The 15,000-nt window shown below is 40.5% G+C and overlaps 1 protein-coding gene and 3 pseudogenes across 1 annotated transcript; 2 read left to right on the top strand and 2 right to left on the bottom strand.

Annotated features, from left to right (window-relative positions):
• Positions 1–15,000, bottom strand: part of LOC138008082 (uncharacterized) — a 49,427-nt pseudogene that overhangs the window by 33,434 nt on the left and 993 nt on the right.
• LOC138005881 (uncharacterized) lies at positions 432–2,447 on the bottom strand. Its single transcript, XM_068852058.1, has one exon. The coding sequence runs from the start codon at positions 2,445–2,447 to the stop codon at positions 432–434; it is 2,016 nt and encodes a 671-aa protein (XP_068708159.1).
• On the top strand, positions 12,068–12,643 carry LOC138005882 (uncharacterized; annotated as a pseudogene).
• The window catches only part of LOC138005883 (zinc finger MYM-type protein 1-like), a 7,476-nt pseudogene continuing 5,633 nt past the window's right edge, over positions 13,158–15,000 (top strand).

The following is a 15,000-nucleotide window of genomic DNA, read 5'->3' on the forward strand; positions in this document are numbered from 1 at the left end:
GATTAAAGAAAAACAAATGTTGTAATCTATCATACGATACTAAAGTGAAGAGAAGAGATTAGAGACAATTAAACAACCAAGTTCAGGAATGAAATTGTATAAAAGGAAGATTAGGCAAACGGAAGTGAGCTGTTTTCCTTTTAAACTTATCTTGACACTATCATATTTATATAGTGATAAGTCCTTTTTTTCTCTGTGAGAGACCATTAGTTTAAAAATCTTGAAGAGGCGACAGTCCTGGCATGCGGAATGTTCACTTCCGGTTTTCATCCTTGGCTTAAAAATTTCTCGTGCTTAAGCTCTGTAATATCTATGTGCAACAAGTACGGTGTTTAAAACCTGCAACAAAAATGCAACGCCTGTACAAAGATGATTTTGACGAGTCACAATAATCACTTGGCCCACTTCTCCAATACTTTTAAATGTTCAAGTTATTTTAAGATCTTTTTTTCAAGACGTTCAAGGGTATGTTTTGCTTGCACCCAGGTCGGTTTTACACGAAGTGCTTCCCTGTAGTGCCTCATTGCGTTTTCGTAATCCAGACATGTCTCATAGCATGCTCCAACCAAAACACATGCATGTGAATGAGTTTCACGCCTAACTAAATACCTAATTTTTAGGATATGCTCCAGAGTTTTCAATGTTTTCTGCACCTTCTGCAAAGCACCAGTATGGTGATAACACAAAAACAACAATGCCTGTAAATACACAGCTGGAGGTGCCATGAATAGTGGCCTTAGATTCATTTGTGCTTGAAATTCCTCTGGCACTATTGCTGAATTATCAAGGAATACAGTGTCCCCAACAAATGCCTCACACCACTTGTGTTGCAAGCTTAGACCTTGGCCACAGAAGGTCTTCGTATAGTGATATACTTCTTCAGGTGAGTATTCACCTTTTCTTCGAAGCAACACACTACCTACTCGTTTCGGGTTTAGTTTTTGAGCAACTGAATTTAAGATCTCAATGGCTGTATGATAGCGTCCCCTTCTGACATGAAAGGACCCAATGTTAATAAATCCCGTGAGTGTATCAGATCGGCAACCTCTTCGGAGGTACTCGAGGCACTGGTGAAATCTCAATTCCTCACTTGTTTCGACACCGTTGTTGACATGAATCATCTGAGCCAATTCACAATATAGTTTTGCAATTTGTATTCCAATCACCCCTTTCTGAAAAGGCCTGGTTTCTTGTTCGTTCTCCTCTTCCAGGACTTTAATAGCTCGGAAAAGAAGATCTTTTTCATCAAAGGGATAAACATGTAGTACTCTGCTGCACATCAAATCTAACTTGGCTTCTCGCTCAGCTTCACTGACCTCAGAAGAGGTCATCAAAAATGGACCCAGGGTTTTACACGAAGAGAGAACTTCGTAACCACCATTTTTTACCTCCAGCAGAACCTTCAAAATGGCAGATTTGTTGATGGTGGTCACTTTTCCAGAGAAAATGTTGCAAGATGGTAAAATATAGTTTGGGCAATTACTAGCCTTTACCCAGTCAATCAGTTTGCTGATGCACCTCAAGAAGCAGGGATATAGATTATCTTGATTCCATACTTGCTCATCATTGTTAGATTCCTGTATCACCCAGAAAAGGCATGTTTTCAAAATATAGGAAGAAATTGTGTCGTCTGGAAGTTGGTTTGCAATTCTTTCTTTGTAAATTATCTTTAATAGGCCATAGCACAAAAACTGAATGTGGTTCATAGACTCGACAAATCTTTTCTCAGCTGCCACAAATGATACTCTCCACAATAACTGAGAGTCAATGTCTTGTGGTCCCACCGATTTTGGTCCAACGGGAACATAATTGCAGCCCTCTGCTAGAAGGCTCTCAGCAAATTCCTCAGTAATCCACTTTTTGCTCACACTTGATAAAAGTCGACGCTTAGCTATCTCTGGCCACACAGATCCATGCAAACTGAGAGCAAAATCACGACTACCATCAGTCACACACGGCCCATGGCTAGAAAAGCCTGGTCTAATAAGCTGCTCCCTGAACTTGGAGCTTGAAAGAATGCACTTTCCGTTTACATGCTCAAGGGACTTCTTTATACACAACAACTCTGGATGCTCTGTCGAATCTCCTTCGGTCATCACAAACTTCTCTTCTTCTTCATGTAAGTAAAGATGTGCATATCCCTGGTGTTTTCTATCAATTTCCATGGACACTTTTAAACTAAACCGACGGTCATTTTGTGAAACCTCTATCGTAGCAGGAATTACATCAATATTTTTTAGGAGGAGTGTTACATCTTCATCACTTCCTTCTAGATCAAATCCTTCTGGAAGGCTACCGGTTGAAATAGATAAAGAGTCTTTATCACCAAAGGAATTTACTTTGTCCATAATCTTGAAGATATCCCGTCTTGACTGAATATATTCTTCAGCGCCAATGACACCTGCAAGTCTTTCATACAGCCTCTGGTTCAAGTCAGTGCCTTCCATTTTGTAAAGTTACCTTGTCATCATCTGGTCACACTATGACACATACCTTTGAATTAATTAAATTAGTCATTAGAAAGTCCCAATAAACACATCTATTAAAAGTAGGTTTACATTCGTGATTAAAGAAATTAAGGGAAAAGTGTACTAGGACTTTGAAGTTCTGAGCACGCAGAATGGTTTCATTGTAACTATTTGAAAACACGGACAATCAGATTGGAGTATCAGTAAGGCTTTTTTCACGTGCATGCTCTGTATAGGCCTGATAGTCTTTTAGAGGTTCCTCGTCATGTGATGTAATTTGCTTTTCTTTTTAAAGGAAAACTGGTACCCGTAGTTGTACAATTCGAGGGTCGCTATTGTTCGTGCATCACGAACGGGAACCTCAGATTCGTCGTGGTACTGACCAAATAAATCCCTGATCACCAACAGAACATTCTAAACCTTCATGCAACGCTCCACGGGGTTAGTTACCACCTGCCGACGTAATTGCCCGTCCTCTACATTTCAACAAGACGTTCTTTTTTTATTCATCGTCACCGTTGATCAACTCACACTATCTCACAGAACGGCTAGACAGACCGAAAACATCCTAACATCACTCCTGGTGCATAAAGTGATTTTAGATACTTCGAAATTACTTCAAAGATCTGTGTGTGCATATTTCTGCGCTCATCACATGGTAGTCATGAGTTCGAATCCCGTTGGGGCCACCTGAATTTTTCAGGTGTCTTAGTATGAGATACAATTGCTTAAATTGTTCAGTTGAGTGCCACGATCATTTCTTTCTTTCATTAAACGGTGCATTGAAAGTGCGATTTTCACATGTCACAAGATCGAATAACCCATATCTTCTAATCAGCTTCCCGTTTTTCTAACTAATCGCAACCCATCACTCCACTGCGAGGCAGTGTGGTCCAGTGGTTAGGGCGCTTGCCTTGAGATCCGGAGATCCCGGGTTCAAGACCCGTTCTAATCACTCGTTGAATTTGTTTCTGGTAGTCCCAGGTTCAACTTCCCAGTTGCACTTGTAAATAGCCAACTGGTTTGCCTCTGGCCAGTTGGGGTTCTTAACAGTTGTTGTTGTTGTGTTCTGTCGTTTCGTTCATTGTGTTTCATTGGCCCTGAAAAGCCCCTATGGGGAGAGGTCAATTAAGTATGTGTTGTTGTTGTTGTTGTGTGTGTTGTGTTGTTGTAATGATATAACAAGAGGCTTGATTCTACTACCACAATCAAAACTAGCTCTCCTTTTGAGCTCATCGAAAAAGCCTTAAGGCTATTGACCAAGGATTCAGAACTTTTACCATGGCACTGTAACCAAAGCAACAAAGTGACCGTGACAATCCAGCCAAAGGGATTCCACAACCAGAACTAGACCTCCAAGAACGAACAGAACAGACCGATGGTCTTATACCACCCTTGAAACCAGTCGCTACAAGTCTTGCGAAGAACATGCGAGGATCTCCACGTATCCCTACGGATTACAGTACCGACAAAAGCCACACATCACTCAGGTTTGACATAGCATTCCAGACCGTCCCGGATGAGATCTAACACAGAGCCTAAGTGGGTCTCTCAGCCCTAATGATCAAACAACAGGAAAGTCCTAGGTGCAGACAACCAGGTAATCCTAGCTCAGCAGCAGCTGCTACAGGTCCTGCACCCGGATCAGCTGAGTTCCTGTACAACCAAAAATCCCGCCTACGGCAAAGCCAGACCCTCACCGAGACCTAGATCCAAGACTAAAGGCGCTGCTACACTGTGCATTTTTTTGTGCCATGGCGAGACAAGTTGTACGGAATATTGCCCAATTTAAAATACCTTGCAACGGCCAAAAACCTTGCTAGATAAGTTGCTGAAACCGTTGCGGAAAGTAGAATTGAGTACTACTTTCCGCAACGCTCCAAGCAATGTCCGCTTAGCCTCATGTGATCATCAAAAACGAGACAAGTTGCAAAGTTTCTTTAGGCTAGTGTAACACCCACCAAGCAACTTGTTTCGCAACGTACGGACTTTTGTCGCAATAAAGAAAAGACAACTGGCAAGAAAATTTGCCTCAATAAATTCAACAAAACTGAAACCTTGCTGCCGTGACCTTGATTATCCGGCGGGCTACAAAATTTGTTCTGGCAAATAGGTGAAGTTGTAAATCTTATACTAGTGTGTCTCTTTCTGACTCCAAGGGTTCCACAAGAAATATCATTAAAGGCCATAAGGAAGGCTACCATACACGAAACAACCCAAAACTGTGAAAACCTATATAATAATATACATGCAAAAATTTCAGCGTGTTGATTGGTTGAGAGGACGTCAATTAATCCCAATCAGAGTGCAGAAAAGTGAAACGTGTGGCACGAAATTTTGCGGGAGTTTATTTTGCGGACTGTAGATTTTTTGTGTCTTGCGTTAACTAATTTCTGCGATCAGGTCACATTGTTTTTTCTTGCTGTGAATTATTTTTTGCGATTGTTAGAAAGTCCCGGAAAAATCATTGATAGTATTTTGGTTTTTTTACTGAGTACATGCAATGGTACCCTGGCTGCCAGAAGTTTTTGTCTCTCAGGGCGACGGAATAGGCGAGGAAAACCTCTGGTACAGGCCATTGAGTTCTTTGAGAAGGCTGGTCCAATGGGATGCCGTTTCATATTCCCAGAGTGAGAGGCTCACCCTAGCAATTCGATTGGTTCCAGGAACTTGTCAGTTCTAACGAATACTCTGATTTGTTTAGCAACAAAAAGTAGTTCAAACAGGTCTTCAATTGCTGTCAACCTGATTTCTCGTGCACACTGTGGCCATAATCGAAACGCTGCAAAATTCCGGAAATCGAGGCTTTGAAGGCAGAAAAAGTTAAGTGGGTTCTACATAATTTTTTGTTTTTTGAATATGTCCGCCAAATTTGACATCCAAATTTCAAATTTGAGTTTTTACTTTCATATTGGGCATCGAAGATTTATATGGAACATTGAATTTTTGAATTTGACATCGAAGTAAATAACACGAATTTACCATGGAAACCAAAAATGCTGATTGGTTGGTTATGTCACGTATCAATTAATGCAACTTACTGAGTTTTTTTTGTGTCAATCAAACGGGGCATGGAAATGAAGTTCTCAACGGCCTGTACCAGAGGTTTTTCTCGCCGCTTCGCGACTCGCTATTCCATCGCTCTAAGAGAAAAAATCCTCTGGCATCCAGGGTAATGCAATGGAAGTACATATTTCAAAACAATACTACGTTGTGATACGTGTTGTCATATGCATTATAATCTATCAAATATTTTCGCTCGCACGTGATTCGTCTAAATGCGTCACGTGACCGAATATTCTCCAACTAAAACTAGGGAATATCCGATATTAGTATAAATACACAGGTGATTAGACAAAATCGCGCGCTCTCATTGGCTCGCTATCTCGGATTATTAGCCGATAATCACCTCGACGGACAAAATGGCTGCCAGTAGTCGTTTTGCCACTGTAAGTGAAGATGATTTCGCGTTGAAATGTTTTTTTTTTCTCTTTTTTGAAATAATCACCTGTGTATTTATACTAAAACAATTATTAGCCTCAGGCTCAGTGATTATCGGTGAATATTCACCTCGATTTCGTCTTGGTGAATATTCACCGATAATCACTTCGCCTTCGGCGAATAATTGTTAAATATTCTCCAATTTCCCAAAAACTAAAATTAAAATTAATTCGGTTCACTTTTGTGTTGGAAGAAAAAATAAACTTGCTGGTCGATAAAGAAGTACTAGAAAACACCAAAAACTCAACTTTTTTACGGTAAGCTGTTCGTTTCCCTAGTCCCAGATGTTTCTCTCGAGCCGCAAGAGAGCCACGAAGCGGCGAAGACGAGTCGCGAAGCTGCGACAAGAGAAAAACTTCTGGTTACCTTGGACTTGAATCACACTTTCATGCAGACGCCAGCAGTTAAACGCGTCAAATTGATAATTACAAAAGGGGTCAATGGCAACTTAGCAATCATGCGTCCCTTCGGTATAACCAATCAAAGGAACCAAGCATATTGATTTGCGTGTTTGTAAAAATATCAACCAATCCGAGCCTGAGGGTCACATCCTGACCCTGGCGTCTTCCTGAAAGTAAGATTCCAGTCCAAGATGACCAGAGGTTTTTCTCTTCTCGCCGCTTCGCGACTCGTCTTCGCCGCTTCGTGGCTCTGTCGCGGCTCAAGAAAAACCTCTGGGAAAAGGGTAGCTGTTCGTAAACGTCTTGTCTAATTTGTAGCTGGCCTGGCTTGTTTGTTCTTTGTTATTTCATCCAGGTGACGTCGCTGAGTGGAGTTTCCTCGGCGATATCGATACGGGAGTTGTTTACTCACGCAAGCCAACATATCTAGACTCGGCTTGTGTTTAGTGCGGATTGCACTGAAGCTAAGACGCTTTCGCAAGCCCACATTCATTGGCTTGAAATCCGATGTGCGTTGCACCACATACCTCACAAGTATCTCACAAGCTATCACAAACCAGTATTTGTCGGCTTGAAATGTCGGTGTGGGTTACACCCCAAACTGAAAGAGTTATTGTACTCTAAAAAATGATTGCATTGAATAACAGTTTTGCCCTCTCAAAGAACAGTATATTTCGTACTCTTACTGTTGTCTGCAACAATCGAACAGTACCGGTCAAGGATCGGCTGTCACAACAATTTTGTGAAAGCCAAGTATGCATTTGGATTTGATTTAATTGATTTGATTTACGAGACATCTGGTTTGTCTCTTCTACTGGGCAATCCTGCCCAGAGGGAAGGAGCACGAACAGGACTCGAGGTCCTATGCGAGGTGCGCCACCCTACCCTATCCAGACCAGAAAGACCAGACCACAACACCGGGAACTACATGCCCTACTCTTTACGACAAGTGTGCGGGTTCTTTTATGTCCAACAGGATTATGAACATTGAACACCTCCGGCTTATCGTCCTTACCCGAGAAGACTAGAGAGTCTAACCATTTGCAGATGTAATTACAAAGGCAGCACTTTCTCCTCAGTTATTTAAAGACCCTGAGTGTTGATCCGGCTGGAGTTGAACTCACGATCTCCCGCGTGACAGCCCGGTGCTCAACCAACTGAGCCACGTGTGCGAGGGCGATTTTGGAATACGATGCTTATGATGCTTCGCTTAAATGTGTTTTACTTGCCAACATTAAAAAATGTTGTTGGACATTACAAGTCGTGTAATGAGGTGATGTTTTGGTTTACACAAATTATGTGCGACAATGTTTACATCCCATTGCTTATAAGGCAAGCAAATGATGTGGAGGAAAATCCAGGTTCTAGAATATTTGATATCATTGATCCAACAACCTTTGTGTCCGCCGACTCTAGTCAAGGAAACGAAGCAATCTTTGGTGAGAATGCTGGTAAGCAATATGTAGCAATGTCACTTACGGCTATTATATACCATCAAATACAAGATAATTCTACTTTGAACAATTCTACTTTGATAACTCTACTTTGAACAATATTTTGGTTATTGGAAATAATATATACAGTTCTGTAAGATGTTCTGAGCGAACAAATGATTATTTGCTGTTAACTGGTGTTCCAGACATGGTTTCAATATTTGTTAAAGTATATTCATTACAATATAGTGTATTAATGCCAGTAGTTAACAAACAACAATTATTGTAATTCTGTTAAGAGTTTGAAAATACTTCAAGAATTGAATTTCTAAGAGACATAATTATATGGACCAATGTTTGATGTCATGAACAAACTTCCAGGAAATGACTCACTATATTGTGATGAATACACTTTAATAAATATTGAAACCATGTCTGGAACATCAGTTAACAGCAAGTAGTCATTTGTTTGCACAAAACACCTTTTAGCACTGTATAGATTATTTCCAATAACCAAAATATTGTTCAAAGTAGAATTAGTCCACAATTTGATGTTATATAATAGCAGTAAGTGACATTGCTACACATTGCTTACCAGCATTCACACCAAAGATTGCTTCATTTCCGTGACTAGAGTCAGTGGACACAGTGGTTGCTGGATCAATGATATCAAATATTGTAGGACCTGGATTTTCTCCCACATAATCACCTGTATTTTTAGGTATTGCGAATGCTGTGTGTACCATCAATGTTTATTACTGCTACTCCAGCAGATGCTGCTAGTAACACTGTTGGATTCTCAGGATTTATTGGAGCATGTCTATAGATTTTTACTACAGTGTGGTTAATTGTTTTAATCAAATGGCTTTTCCCAGCACTACCACCTCCAGTTATAAACAAATAAACTGGTTCAACATTTTATTACTTAGGCTGTTGAGGTTTTCATTTATTTCTAGTCCATGAAAGCACCCTGTTGAAAGCTTTGCATTGCATTTTTAATTATTTCGTGATCTAACTGATTGACGTAATTGGTCATCAGATATTCCTCTTGGCTGTTTATACATTTTTATTGCTGATGGCTGTGATTTCCAGTAGTTTGGGAATTTGCACCAAGCTCTGAGGGTACTTGTTCATTGAACACCTTATCTACTGATGATTCTTCTTAGAATTCTAGTTGAATTTCAGCATTCTCTTGATCATTTATAAGATCGTATGAATAAATGACAGTGCCATGCTTGTTTTTTAGCTATTCTAGTGCTTCTGTTACTAGTAAACAGCTGATAGAGATGCTGTAGTGTGCACCAAAAGTTGTCTAAACTGTGCAAATGGTAATAAGAGAAAGATTAGCGGCAAGTCATCGATGTAAAATTCTAAACAGGTCCTGAAATTTGAAGCATACTGAAGGAACCCATTTCACTGCTGCATTGTTATGGCAAATTTTCAACCAATCATGCATGCACGCATGGTGGGCTGAATGGAGTTAAACTAAGCATAAGACCCCAAGTACGCATTGCGGACCTATTTTTATCTATAGGAGGTTGGAGATGACCTAGAGTATTTTCCAACTTTCCAGTTCCATAACGTCTTTCGTTTCGAAAATACAGCATTTTAAATTTCCGAATTGTTACCTTTCGCGATAAGGAGGCGCCGTGGCCTCATGGTTAGAGTGCTCGACTCCAGATCGAGCTGGCGACATTGTGTTGTGTTCTTGGGCAAGACACTTCACTCTCAATGTGCTTCTCTCCACCCAGGTGTATAAACGGGTATCGGGCGAAAATGCTGGGGATAACCCTAAGATGGACTAGCAGCCCATCCGGGGGGAATAGAAATACTCCTGGGCCCGGTTGTTCAAAAGCCGATTAACGCTAATCTCAGATTAAAAATTAATCAAGGAGTTTATTTTTCTACTCCCAACTGTTGTTCAACGGTGATACTGGGCAAAATTTTACATTAGAAGAAGTCAATCTTGAAATACAAGAAGAAGCAACAGAAACTTTCACCCAAAAGTTGAAAACATAAAACGAAAGTTTACGCTTATCCTGGATTGAGTTAATCGCCTTTCGAACAACCTGGCCCTGGTTGCTTCATGCTACAGAAACCGGAGGTAAGCGCCGGCCTGATGGGCCTTTCTTGGTTCGTAACAAGAGACTTTACCTTGCGTGACACCAGGATACATTATTATTTGGTTGAAAAAAATATCCACGCCTATGATCTCAGCAGTCTGCGCGTTTTAAGTACATTAGGAAATGTGTTCATACACGTGTATTTTATCTCATGAGCGAAGAGTGAGCGTTTTCATCGCTGAGTGAATTCCTGATGTTCGTGTTGCTTTCTGGCCGCCATATTGGAGCACAATGGTGGTGCACCAACATGGCGGCTCCATACAAAACTCTTTAAAGTTGCCTGAAACGCTTTGACAAAAAACTCAGAAACGATATACCACTCAAACCTGAGTATTGGTTAGGAAATTTATGAATTTATCTCCTACAACATTCCGAGTTTTTGGCTTATTTCATTGAACGGTTTCGATTTTATTTTTCTTGTTGCGTGACAGTGAAAACGATCTATAGCCACCATTTGAATTTAAAAATATGCTCAGAAATTTCTCCTTGGAAGTTGTCTCTTCCTCGAAGTTCACAGTTTTCATCGAGCTTCGCTCTCGGCAAACTGTTCGAAAAAGCGAAAAAGTCTTTTGGGAATTTGAGTCTGTTATTATGCTACATTTTTTCTACTGTTTTGGCACCAACTTGGCCGTCGTATCACGTGAGTGCAATGAGGGAATAACGTCCGCGGAAAAATGGAGGCTATTGTTTATTTATCTTGTACCTTTCTCTTTTACCCTTCACAGTGTATCAAGTTCAGAACCCTAAAAGGAATTTCATTTTATGTATTTCATTGTATACCGTAAATTCTTTTTATCCTTGGCTTGCTGGTGTACTGAACAATAGCGAATTTAGCTATATTGTTATCCAAAACGCGAGCGATATTTTGCTTTTCTTTTGTACACCAACATGGCCGTCGAATCACGTGAGTGCAAACCAAGAATTGTATTAGTGACAGTTTTGCTCGTAATTTTAACGAAAGAGACAAGCTAATTGAACAGACATGGTTCCTTGGTACCGTAATTCTGGCCCCAATTGTTCAAGAGATGGATAACGCTATCCACCGGATAAACCACTATCCATTCGATAGCGCAATTGGTTTCGCTATGACTTATCCACCGGATAGTGATTTTTCCGGCGGATAGCGATATCCATCCTTTGAACAACTAGGGCCTGGGCCCTGGGCGGGAAAAATGTTTGCGGTGATTTCTTTTTTCGCGGGAAATTATTTTTGCGTTATTTTAGAACCCACAAAAATTTCGTGCCAGTTTTCACTGCTTATATTACATTTGTTTAGGGCGCTGTTCTTAATCTAGTTACGACGATGTAGTCTCTTAGTTTTACACATATATATATTTTTAAAATTTGTTCAACCATCACGTCTGAAGATGTACGTTGTATCATACGAAATGCCAAGTTAAAATGCACCGCAGTTTGTTTAAATGTTCTTTTTTATCAACAAAGTCTTGATAACGAATGCTTTAGACAGACATTGAAGAATAAAATTCATCGATTAAAATGTTGAATGACGTTTCGATTACTTGCTCATCATTTTCAAATTCATAAAAACTAACAATACCTGTCAAATCTTGCTTGTAAACACTGGCTATCTTTGACGCTTCTATTAGGGTAACCCTACTGAGACCCTCTTAACATTTATAAACTCGAAGCTAATTTTCCAATACAAGGGGGTTTGCTGCCATCCTGTTGACATCTGCGTGGGACCTCTTGGCAGTATTTTGGCCCTTCATTACGACTTTAACACCTCTTGCTCTCGACTGCTCAAGATAAGGCTTCACCAACCGGCTGATGTAGCAGAGCTGCAGAATAGGCTGAAATTAAAGATTGAAGAGATTTATGTTTCAGCAGAGGTGTAGCCTATATAGCAGGGCGCGGTAATGCGTGCATAAGAGTTGAAGGCCTCGATGGAAAGGTTAGGCTAAACCCCAACTCTCTACTCTCGCGTGCAGATTTGGAAAGAACGCTAAGTGACTGCAATCTGTCAATTGATGGAACCGTCCTTACTTTACGAAAGCGTCTTTCCCAGCACTTGATGCAGCTAGAAACTAGGGTGACGAAGAACATTTGGCAAACTAGTGTACCGCCTTCGAAGCCTGCAGCTGCATGTGTGGCCAGCGACGACTTGTTACTGTGTGCTGACGATGGCCTATCCAGAGGGTATTCATCACCTGGAGTCGATTGCAAAATCTGATTCTTCAGTTGTTTACTTCGCTGCGGCAAAAAGTCCCCATTGTAACGATGGCCTGTACTTTTTTGACATGGAATCCAGTGAGGTAACAAATGTGCTTGAAAATATGACTGATAACTGCAGACATATCAAGAAAGTAGCAAGATTCAAGGGCAAACTAGTTTTCACAGATGGAGGGGTCGTCAAGTAAAGTGGTACAATCCATCGACCAAGAAAGTCGAAACTCTTGCCGGAGATGGAAGCGAAGGAGCGCAAGATGGGACTTGAAAAAGCTGCAGCTTCGTTCAAGTGCACGGCATTTGCAGTGTTTCAGATACACTTTCCACGACAGATAATGCTGCAGGGAAAATCAAGCTTATGATGGGTTTGTCAGGAACACCTTGGCATTCTTTATGACACCTTTGTTATTACTTGCAAAGCCTCTGCCTCTCAGCCAATTACGCCAGAGCAGGTCATTCAGAATCTGAACACGGTAGATGAGCACATCAAAGCTACGGTGATAAATGTCAAAGAAAAAAACAAACTCTAGGAGGACTCAACAACAAATGGTCCTCAAGGAACACTGTCCCAGAAGACACGAACCTCAATCGAGCTTCTACTGACTGGTGTGAAGAGCCTTATGAGCAAAGTCACAAATGTTAATCCAAACTACAAAGATGCTATTGACTGGAAAACATTGCTAACCACAATAGTAGAGAATTTACACGCGGTTTCGCATTTTAAACACGAGACACTTCATAGACTTCATGCCATAGACTTCGGCTCTATATCGAAGGAATCGTTGAAGCGAATAACGAAGTGGGGGGCGAAATACTTTACACATCCATCTTCATACTATCCAGTGCCACAGACTCGAATGTCGTTCAAGGATATAAGGTTTATGACTCCACTTCCTCCTGATGAGCTTTCTAAAGGGGAGGAACAGACTATGAAAGATTGGCTGGAGAACTACCGTCCCCTGCGTCAGAGAACCGTGAGGAGCGAGACTACTAAAGACAAGGCAGGAACTCTTCCTCCGGCAGTGTATTCAAATGCAAATCCTAATGCCAGTGCAAGGGTCCTTTTTCCAGCTGACCAAGTTGAACAAACGCCTCCTTTGAGATGGGTTCTGTTGTTTCCGATGTGTCCGTGTTGAGTTTCGTAAGCGATGCCACAGTTCCACAGCTAACCCTCACGTCAACTGCAGATTTCTTTCAACCAGGTGGAGGAGTAGGAGAGCGATTCGATAAAGGTTATATAGATCACTGAGAATGTACACATACTAAAGCACTTTTTCATCTTAAATTTGCCTAAAGACTTTCAGTATGTTTTACAACAATGGAATTTAATATTTAACTTCTTATAACGATAGCAATTAATTTTTAAAAACTCCTGTTAACCGTATACGTAATGGAAAAAAAACAGTTAGCCGTAAAAGAGCCAAAAAATTAACCGTTAGCCGTAAAAAAGCCAAAATATTAACCGTTAAAAGTGAAAGCCACCACCTCATTGAGACCCTCTGTTAAAGTAAGCTGTAAATGTAAAAATAATGTTCACTTATCTCTACGTACAGTTGTCCTCATCTTTTCTGTGCAATCGGAGCGCAAACTGAGTCCGTGTTAGGCCGGTTTGTGGCTTACGAATTTTTACCATGTCGTTAGCTGTCATTTCTCCTCATAATAAGGGGAAAGGCTCGGGGGACTCGCGGCAATTTCCTCCCACAAATTGCTCTCGCATCGCAAAGCAACGGACCGGGTCGCCATAAAAACACCACAGCCTTAAAGCCAGATAAATTTCTAATCACATCAACTCCACTCCGGGACCAAACAGCGATTTTTGCCGGATAAATTCCAAATAATGTTCGCCATTCTATAATCTTCCCATGCGCTCGGCTAGATGAGGTCATAGATGTGTGGCTACGGCCGTTATAGCTTGATGGCGATCATATTACATTTTGTACTCTCATTGGCCAAGTGTTGAAGTTCTTTTAATATGAATTTGCTATATTTGTTGTGTTTTCTGTAAAATTATCAGTTAGTTTGAGTTTATTTAATCTACAAAGAATCATTGTATTGATAGTTTCCGCACAAACAGAAGAATTGCCTGATATTAGTGATAAAGCAGCTGCTTAGTATCCTCACAAACATAAAAGCCAAAGAGATCGACTGTTTTGAAAAACTTATTTTTCTGAACATTGAAGATCGATTGAAGAATACACGCGATTTCGTTCGCAAGATGAAAGGTCGTAAGCAGTTTCCACGCATTTTTCGGCAATGAGCATGGTCACTAGATCCTGTGTTACAAATTACAAATACCCTGGGAAATTTAAATTTAAATTTAACGATATATATCCTGTCGCAGTGTTGTGACAATTGTATCATTTGTAATCGTAAGGGAAAGAGGAGCCCGCAATACATATGTGTAAAAAAAACCGCTGGTCAATGATCGAGGGAATGGATCGCGGTCCCATCATATTAGAATTTTGCTCCATATCTCCAAATTGAAAGAAATGCCAACTGCAAACCAAATTGGTAACTCCTTCATATAGTTTAATCACAAAGGGGAAAAATTCAGTCACATATGCGACTGTGTTGGTCACAATTTCGAGTCCTAATTTACCGTAAGCATGTAAATACACTGGACGGGCCTAATTACTAGTTTTATAAATTGTTCAAATTTCTGCATAATCCGCTGTAATTTCCACATAATAAACTCAGGTTTACGCATAATATGGCCAAAAATGTCCGTGCAATCTTAAATTTTTTCCGCATCCTTTCAGAAGCCCAGTATATATGGATTGTCGTGTAAAAATTTTAACGTTACCCTATGGCTTATGATGATGTTTCAAACATCGAAACATGTTCCTTAAAGTCAAAAGCGTGTGATCAATTTCAATTTCAATTTCAA

The sequence above is a fragment of the Montipora foliosa genome, chromosome 6 (assembly GCF_036669935.1).
Source record: "Montipora foliosa isolate CH-2021 chromosome 6, ASM3666993v2, whole genome shotgun sequence".
Classification (NCBI taxonomy): Eukaryota; Metazoa; Cnidaria; class Anthozoa; order Scleractinia; family Acroporidae; genus Montipora; species Montipora foliosa.

Excerpts from the sequence above, each read along its gene's own strand:
- LOC138005881 (XM_068852058.1), bottom strand. The coding sequence starts at position 2,447 with ATGGAAGGCACTGACTTGAACCAGAGGCTGTATGAAAGACTTGCAGGT.